At 43.8% G+C, this 9,477-nt stretch overlaps 1 protein-coding gene across 1 annotated transcript; it reads left to right on the top strand.

Moving 5' to 3' along the window:
• The first annotated feature begins 276 nt into the window (after positions 1–276).
• PRLHR (prolactin releasing hormone receptor) lies at positions 277–8,138 on the top strand. Its single transcript, XM_036385751.1, has 2 exons — positions 277–1,514; positions 6,504–8,138. The coding sequence occupies exon 1, from the start codon at positions 438–440 to the stop codon at positions 1,470–1,472; it is 1,035 nt and encodes a 344-aa protein (XP_036241644.1). The 5' UTR covers positions 277–437; the 3' UTR covers positions 1,473–1,514; positions 6,504–8,138.
• Positions 8,139–9,477: the final 1,339 nt, after the last annotated feature.

Here is a 9,477-nt window from a genome sequence, read left to right as displayed (position 1 = left end):
ATATTCTCTCTCTCTCTCTCTCCCTCTCTCTGACACACACACACACACAGACACACGCTCCTGGATTTGCAGAAGACAGACATCTAGGGCACTTCTTGGCATCCACAGGAAAATCATGTGGGATTAAAAACCCCCAGAAGTAAGTACTCACTGTATTAAATGTTTATTAAGTGGCATGCTGTCAAAAGCTAGATTTAATAGTAAATACAGGAGGACTTTAATGGAAATTGGTTGTATTTGATTTTTCTTAGGATTTGCTGAAAGCTGCCTCTCAAGGGTTACAAGTTCACCTTTTGCATTTCCAGCTGCTTGTTTACTACCCATGTGGCAACCTCTGGACAGGCAGTGATCCATCTGTTATCCCCCCTGATTGAGTGCAGGAGCAGCACAGTGCTAACTACTCCACTCAGCTGACGGCGGACAACAAAAGGAGGAAAATGATGAATTCGGACAATTTAACCTCCCAAAGCTTCCTCTCTGCGATTCACAGCAACACCAGCAATTTATTCTCAGGGCTCCAGTTTGTTCAGTCCTTCAAGCCACTCATCATCCCTTGCTACTCGCTGGTGGTTTTTATTGGTGTCATCGGGAATTACCTTCTCATCTATGTCATCTGCAAGACAAAAAAAATGCACAATGTCACCAACTTTCTGGTAGGCAATCTGGCTTTCTCAGACATGCTTATGTGTGCCACCTGTGTGCCCCTGACCCTGGCCTATGCCTTTGAGCCCCGGGGATGGGTTTACGGGCGTTTCATGTGCTACTTTGTTTTCCTGATGCAACCTGTCACGGTGTTTGTGTCTGTGTTCACCCTGACTGTCATAGCTGTGGACAGGTACTGTGCCACGGTGTACCCCTTCCGCAGGAGGCTCACCATCCCCATCTGTGCTTACATCCTGGCTGCTATTTGGCTGCTGAGCTGCACTTTGGCTGCCCCAGCCTTGGTGCACACCTACCACGCAGAGTTCCCGGAGCTGGACTTCTCCATCTGCGAGGAGTTTTGGTTCCACATGAAAAGAGATCGCTTGGCTTACGCCTACAGCACCCTCATCATCACCTATGTATTGCCTCTGGCTGTCATCTCCCTGTCCTACCTGAGGATCTCAGTCAAGCTGAAGAACCGTGTAGTCCCAGGCAACGTCACCCAGGGCCAAGCTGAGTGGGACAGAGCCAGGAGGAGAAAGACCTTTCGCTTGCTGGTCTTAGTGGTGGCAGCCTTTGGAGTCTGTTGGCTGCCCCTGCACATCTTCAACATGATAAAGGACATTGACATCAGCTTGATTGACAAGCAGTACTTCAACTTCATCCAGCTGCTGTGCCACTGGTTTGCAATGATGTCTGCTTGTACCAATGCCTTCCTCTATGCCTGGCTCCATGACAGCTTCAGGGGAGAGCTGAAAAAAATGTTTGCCTGGAGGAAGAAGAAAATTGGACCCGCTACAAACTGCATTATGGCCAGTGTGGTGCTGTAAATGAGAGCTGGTGGGAGTGCACCTCCTTTGTACATGAACATTGTAAGTCTTTTCCGCTTTTAATTAGTCCTCATTCCTGACATTTGCCCTTAGGGCTCAATTATAACAACACAAGTCCCATGTGCACCTCCACTTCTAATGGAGAATGACAGGCAGATGTCATGCCTCAATAATATCTTTATTGCTTTGATTGGAGTTAGATGCCAAGGTGATGTAAGCACAATAAAAACAGGGGTCCTTTCTATCTGTGTTAGATATTACTGTCAGTACAAACATAGGGTTTTGGGGACAAAGAGAAGCAAGGATGAATAGGAAACCTAAATATCTCAAAGAGGGAGTGTTTTGGATTGGGTAAAAATTAAATCTGTGTGTCTACCCAGAGCCCATTCCTTAGCACAGGCTCTGGGGTGGAGAACTCACAGCGTTCCTGTAGCCCTTTTTGGGATAGGGCCAAAATTTTTTCCTCATGCAGCCCCAATTTGCTGACCCTACTGCTGACCCTACTGCTGTCAGTCAGCTGTGTTGTCCTCACAGCCTTGACAGCACCAAGGTGAATTCCATCATTCCCTGAGGAGCTGATTTTGACATGTGTCAATGCTGCCCTCAGCTTTGATCTCCAGAGAGAGCCAGGGGCTTCGGCACTGCCCTTCTGGAGGTGCCCCAAGAGACAGAAGGGGCTGTGGATATTGAGCCAAGCATGAGCATTGCATGGCCAGTCAAAGAAAGAGCTGCCAAACACAGAGGACGGGCAGGCGCTCTCCTTTGGAGGAGTCTTTTGGGAAGAAGCAATTTCCTTTGACATTCACCTTTCAAAGGGAGTTAGAAGCTATAATCAGCCTAATAGTTTCTAGTTTCTTCCTCCCTGAAAATATCTGGTAAAACAGTTAAGTGCAGAGGACAAATTTCTGAGAGGTTTCTTCCAGCCTGCTCAGCTGCAATCTGGGATAGCATGAGAAAGTTGCTGGCACTGAACTGCCATCAGCCAGAAAAGCAGCACAATCCAGGGGCAGCTCTGGCCATGGTCAGCAAGGGCATCTCTCTGACCGCACCTGCACAGAGACTTCTCTGCTGGGGGCAATGCAAATGGACAGGAGGGGAGGGGGAGAGAGAGGATGGCTGCTTTGGTTTGTAAATCTAATCCTACTGTGAATCTGTGAAAATCATTTTGCTCATCGTGTTTCAGTAAAATGAATCTGATAAAAAACGCCCCAGATCTGTATGCACATCCTGTGAAAAGTGTTGGGAAAACGTTTGAAATCCCATTTCACAAACTTGCTACAATTTCAAGTTGTTTTACTGCTGCTAATGAGGACATTAAAAGCTGATTATAGAGGCACTGAATGAAGAAGGTCCATTTAAATTGGGTATTACTTGCATTCACTCTGTGATTATGTGTGTCTGCCTTTCCTACCTCTATTTAAAGATTCGAGTGACCTTCTAAAGAGTGTTTTGCTTTTGCTGAATTTCAGGAAATGGTTTTTCCTTGAAGCTCAGAATAGTAAGTAATTGGAATAACTGACCACTTTGAAAAGGCAAAAAGCCCACTTCCAAACAAACCAACCTAATTTTAAAAGCTTTTCAATCTTATTTTCAGGACTCTTTTAAAGAGTACAGAGAGCAGGACACCAAGGGAGCACTGAAACAACAAAGCAAAAAGCAGCTTCAAATAACAAAAAATCCTGATTTTTAGAGATTTTTCTTCTGTGAAATTAAGTAAATTCAAACTGCTAATTTTTCAGTTTGTAGAAGTCAATTAAGATTGAGGTGGCTCATGATGTCTACAACCTCCTGCACTAAATACAGACAGTGCTGTCACCCAGAGGGATCCAAAGCCCAGTGGAGTCTTCCCAGACTTCTAAACCACAGCAGTCCTGGGATCTTTTCCTCCTTACACATCATATTCTCCCCTCATTTGCCATCACTGCAGTTTGACTTATTCGTGTTCTCTTGAACGATAATGACTGGGGATGGTGACTGCCAAGAGCTGCATGAAGCAAACAAGGATTTCTCTCTCTATTTGCTTTTCCTTGAGACAGAAATGAAGGGTTGCTCAGTGCACAGATTGTTCCCACAGTGACAAATGCAATCTCTCTTCAGACTGCCTCTGGAGCTGCTCTTAGAGCAGTGCCAAAGTCTGGCAGCTCCTGGAGATGCCCAGCACAGCTCATCTAAGTGCTGGTTTAACCTGTACATGCCCTGATTCTGTCAGGATGTGAATTTGCAGCAGAAAGCTCAGAGCCTACCCCCATTTTAGGCCCTCCTCACAAGCAGGTTTCAGATGCACCCTGAAATTATCTGCATTCCCCAGCTGTGGGCTCCTGAAGCTCCTTCTCTGTCCTCCACAGCCTCCTTGGTCCACCTCAGTGGTCCTGTAATGCCATTTTTCCAGGCTTTCTGCACAAAGGAGGTCCAGTCCTGAGCTGGAGGTCTGGGGGTTCCATAGGGCAGAGAACAAAGCACAGCCACATTCACTGAGCCCCAATTCTGTTAACTGAGCCTCAAGAATCTCTGCCCAATTTAATTATTGTTTTGTCTGATATCCAGAGTAATAAACAGTAATTAGATTTAGAGGCATGTTGATGCACTTCTGTAATCCAGTTATTCAAATAAATATATTGAAAGCTGTCTTGTGAAACGTTCTTGCTAATCTCCACCCCTCTCCAGGGAACTTCTGCAGTTCTTGGAAGGACCAGGGCTCATCACTGAGGCATTTTTGGTGGAATATTTTTTAATTGCAGTTTAAGAAATCATGGCACGCTTTTATTTTGTAGAGTAGCTTGGTTCAAAATTTGATAAACCTATTAACTACTCTGGTGCTTGATCAAACATTAACTACTCCCTGTGGTCTAGAGTGGGGCTGGCATTAAAATGCAATGCACTCATAAAACACATAGAAAAATAAGGCAGTGTTTGATCAGGAATTAGATTATAAAGTGACCAAAGCTCACTAACTCTGAGTTCAGGCAACCAAAGGAAAACGATAAAACCTCAGTTAGGATCAGATAGAGTTGGTCTTTCCCTCACTTCAGGGATATCTACTCAGAACAGTCACCAAAAGCCAACTTGGTGATTTATTTAAAGCAAAAGCATTGCTTTAAATAAATGTTCCTTGGTCTTGGCTGAAGAAAACTCAGAGTTGTATTTGCACCAGGTCTGGGGAAGGTCAGTTTATCTGGGGGGCAAAAGCAGCTCCTGCCATAAGGGCATCCCTCACAGGAGCAGGGTGAGCCTTTCACAGCTGACAGATGCACTGGGGAGAGCTGGGGGTTTTCCAACCTGCTGGACAACAGGTATAGTTGTACCAGAACAGACTCTGTACAGTTTTAATTCAGCAAATTTTCCTTGTTGAGGTGTCAATGGTGAGTTGTAGTTAGTTGTTTAAGGTGACAGAAGCTGAAAATGGTACACCTGCATCTGGGGATAAAAAAATGTGAAAGAGAACTGTACAATGCATCAATCAATCTCCCCACCAGATGAGAAGAGGGTAAAGACAAAAACAACATTCTGTTGGTAAAGCCACTGCCATTTGGCCATTTCTGCATGAAGAAATGTAGTACAAGCTTTTACCTTCAGCTCTCCCCTCTCACTGCTCACAAACTTTTTCTTTTCTCAGGAAAAAAAAAATCACATTACTCCTCCTTGCCCTGGAGAAAAGGCTGCTCAAGGATCAAAGCAAACATTTCTGCCTCATGGAAGGCATACAGAGAGGGAGAGCTTTCTAAAGGGAAAAGGGCTTCTTAAAATGAAGAGTATCCTCTTCTCTCTTCTTTCTGCAAGCCACACAGGCTCTGAACTGAACCATTTGCTGTGTGGATTTCCAGCTGGCCTGGCCTGATACCTACAGCTCTGGCTTTTGTGTTTACCTCAAGTAAATACTCTCCCATACCCAGTGACCTTGTTTTGGGTCACAACCATCACTAACTCTGATCCTTTGCACCTGATTTACCTCCACAGCAACAAGATGCTTCACTGAAAGTCCCAGAGAGGAGCTGCAGATGCATCTGAGGTATCCATCCTATACTAATGGGACTTTTCCTTTGGAAATAATTTTCACAATCCCTGTCTCAAGAGCAGGTTTGAAGTCTATTAATGTGTAGTGACAACCAGATGGGACAGGCTTCTCCAGATTGATTTCAATAAAATTTTCTATTATTTTTTTCTCTGCTCCCTGCTCCCCTAACTCTCCCCCAGACTTTTGAAGCCATTGATCAGCTACTCAGTGGAAGCAGGACCCTCAGGTTGTTGCCACCTGAAATCAGGAATATTGGAATTTTCTTATTGTTTTATTATTTTCTTGCTCCCTGGGGAAGAAAAAGACATCTAAGTGCTCTCTCTTTTAGGAACCCACAAAGGATTACACAGGGATTGGATATTAGGAAAATTTCCTTCTCCAAATGGCTGGTCAGGCATTGGAACAGGCTGTCTGGGGCAATGGGGGACTCACCATCCTTGGAGGGATTTAAAAGATGTGGCACCTGGGGACATGGTTTAGTGGGGGTTTGACAGTGCTGGGTTAACAGTTGGACTTGATGATCTTAGAGGTGTTTTCCAACCTAAATGATCCAGGAATAACTACTTGATAGTCAGGCTGCCTCCCTAGAGGGCAAAAAGTGAGAGGTAAAGGGCATGAAGCTCAAATGTATCTCATCGGGAATTATGTCCCTTTAGGATCTATAAATTTACTTTCTTCACCAAGAGGTAGACAGGATTGACTTTCCCTTTCTACAGCTTGCTTTGTCAAATTAAGTCAGTGGAGTTAGTAATCTATACAAATAATAAAGCACACAGTCAAGAACTCCCCAGTTCGTGTCTCCAGCCCATTGGAAATCAATTTGAGATCTCTGCTACCTATTTGAAACTGACTGGGCTCTCCATCCTTTGCATCTTGTTTATGTTAATTATCACATTGTAATTTCCCTGTGTTTTTTGTTTGTTTGTTTTTGTCGGTTTTGTTTGTTTGCTTGGTTTTTCATTGTTGTTTTGGTTTTGTTTTTTTGGTTTTTTGGTTTTTTTTTTTTTTAATTTCTGCAGGGAACATCCAGAAGGAGATGATGCCAAAAATCTCTACACCTACATTTCCTACAATTCCTACATTTCCATGAGGCACAGGAGCCAAGCAGCAGCAGGAGGACTGCAAAGAGAAGCCTGCAGCTTTCAGCGTGGAGATGGGCTCTGCCTCTCCTGCTGAGCACAGCTCTGGACCTCCAGAAAACATGCTGGAAAGGCAGCTGGTGGCTCCCAGCAGCAGGAGGGGTTTTAATGCTGTGCTTTGTGAGAAGCTGGCGCTGGGGGTGGGCTGGGCATCACTCAGTGCAGCTCAGCTTCTCCCCAGCAGCATCAGCACAAAGGTGACTGCTCAGCCCAGGGCAGCTCTGCTTTGGGGAGGGTGATCAGCTCAAGGTGTTGTCTCTCTTTCTAGAGCTTCCCAGCCACTGGAGATGTGTTTATTTGCTCCATCACACCCACGAGACAGGTGAAAACGTGAGAGCAAATGACATGGGAGCCACGGTGCACTGTCCCAGGCTGCCACCACCCACAGCTGAGTTTGTGACCTGCTGTGCTCAGGAGTGGGAAGGAGAAGCAACAGATTGTGCTGTGAACCAACCTCAACTTGAGCTCCTGGAGGCAGGGCAAGGAAGAAAGCAAAAAACCAAATTTCTGATCTTCAAGCTATCAATAACCAGCCAAAGGGTGAATCTGTAATCACCCACAGGCTGTTCCTGTACCAATGTGGGAGCCACTCAATCCTTCTGAAAGCGGGGTCCCCCACCTGTGGCGTGTCAGCTCAGTGTATTTGCTTTGTGGTATCCTTCTTCCCTCCCCTCACCCCCTCAGTGCAACAGGGGCAAGCCAGGCAAAAGCAGGAACATCCCATTTTTGTGCAGTCCAGAGGCACAGGAGTTGAGGGCAGATGCACTTGTGAAAGGGTTTTTTTAATAAAAAGAATTGAAAGGTTAGGGATGGAGTTCCAAGGCAAGTGTTCGACCAACCCACTCCTCAGCAACTGGAGGAAACTCTGGAGGAAGCAAGATGACAAAAAATATCATGTGCAAGAGCTAGCTATGAGCTAAATAACCAGTATATAAGACATACAAAGAATTTCAAATAATTACATGACAAAATTAACACTCAGCTTTGGAACGATTTCCCCTTGATTATTGGATCATTTTAAAATTCAACATCTGTTGTTAATATGCATAGATTAAAAAAAAAAAATCTGAAACCATCTGAAGCACTCGACAGCATATGGCAGACCTGTTAAATCTTAACAAGTCAATAATATTATCATTGTGAATCACTCCTTCATTAAAACATGTATTAATGTCTGTTGCATAAAATAATGTCTATTTGTAAAAGCCTTTTGCGCCACCCATGCAATTGTCACTTGTCACAGCTAATTCTAGATTGCTTTGAAACTACCTCCTCTTGGAAAACTGTCACAGACTGAGGACAGAGGAAATGCAAATCATCACCTGTCAAAGTTCTGACAACAACATAGACAACGTGAAAGGAAGATTTTGAAGACCTCTGTTTTGCTGTAGTGACAAAAATGTGGGTTTCTTTGCTTTTAAGGCATTGTGGAAAGTACTGTTCCAAACAGTTCTTACCCTCCAAAAACCTTGTGTACAGTGTCTGACAAAATTTGCATTATTTCACAGTCCTTGACATTCTTTGCTTATTGCTAAATGAAGAAACTGTTCACATGAACAGCTTAATTTACAGTGTTGAAAATTGGGATAATTAGGCAAGCACTTTCTCTTCCAGCTCTCACATTAAGTATTTAAAAACAGGGATGGAAGGTGGGTTTGGAGAAGGCTGGATTGACACAAGAATGGTGTTAAAATTTTTAACAGTTGTGAATGAAAACTAAATGAAGAGTGTCAGTACAGCTTTCTAAATCTGAAGCTATTTACATTCAAATATTGAGACTCAATGAGGTCGATAAAAGGTAATGTGGAATTTTACAATTTCACTGAGTTTCACAATTTACCTATTTAAAAACAGTTGCAGAAATGGCAAACCCCACAGATTGCTCTAAACTACATTAGCAGAAGGACAATAGAATACAAGGGAAGTTCCAACCTGTTTCCTGTTATACAATATTCCCCAGTTCCCTTTTGGGAATTAGAAAAACTTTGTTTTGTTCCCCCTCTAGATCAGAGGCCCTCAGGATGCAGCAGTTCCTCCCTCCACACATTTTGTACAGTTTCTAGGAAGAATCCCAGATCTGAGACATCTCCTGCTAACAGCTCTGGGAGATTGGAGTCCATGTGGCACAAACCATGGGGCTAAGCATAAATACATGCAATTATCATCCTAATATACAGCTAAAACTAAATTCTTAACTGGAGCTCGTAGGTTTATCAAGCGCCACCTCCTCACAAGAAATTAATATCAGTTTCCCTTCAGCATTCAGCATTAAAACATTTGATGAAGTGGCTGGGTCTTTATTCACCAAAGTATTCTTGTAAATTATTCCTAGTTCCCTGGAACCCACTAGTCAGCTGTTTTCTCACTAATTCTCTCCTCATTAGAGAAACAAAACCTGTTTTCCATACCTCCAGCAACACTTACATCCCATTTCCCAGCAGAACTCAGCCTCTGGTGAACACAGTGCCCTTCCATCACCATCAGCTGCCCCCAGCCCAGCAGGCAGAGCCTTTAAATACACATGGGACCCCCCCTGCTAAAAAATGACAGTGCTGCTGCAGGCTGGAGCGGGTGGGAGTGCTTTGGAGAGGGTTCAGCTGATTAAACAACAAGTTTCCCGAGGCTGTGTCATCAGGAGGTGCAATTACACGAAGCCAGGCAGAGCCCACATATGCAAGACAGTGATTAAAATAAAATAAGTATCTGATACTAATAAAGCAGCCTATTAAAAAAGGCTGCTTTATTAGTAAAAAAGTCTTTCCTAATCTCCATGGAAAATTAATACAGAAAAGAATTAATGAAAATTGATAAAAAATATTTGTGGGTGTATGAAGAATTTGATATTACACTTATT

The sequence above is a fragment of the Molothrus ater genome, chromosome 8 (genome assembly GCF_012460135.2).
Source record: "Molothrus ater isolate BHLD 08-10-18 breed brown headed cowbird chromosome 8, BPBGC_Mater_1.1, whole genome shotgun sequence".
NCBI classification, from domain to species: Eukaryota; Metazoa; Chordata; class Aves; order Passeriformes; family Icteridae; genus Molothrus; species Molothrus ater.
The sequence above is the reverse complement of the archived record's forward strand: the minus strand, read 5'-3'. Positions and strand labels throughout refer to the sequence as shown.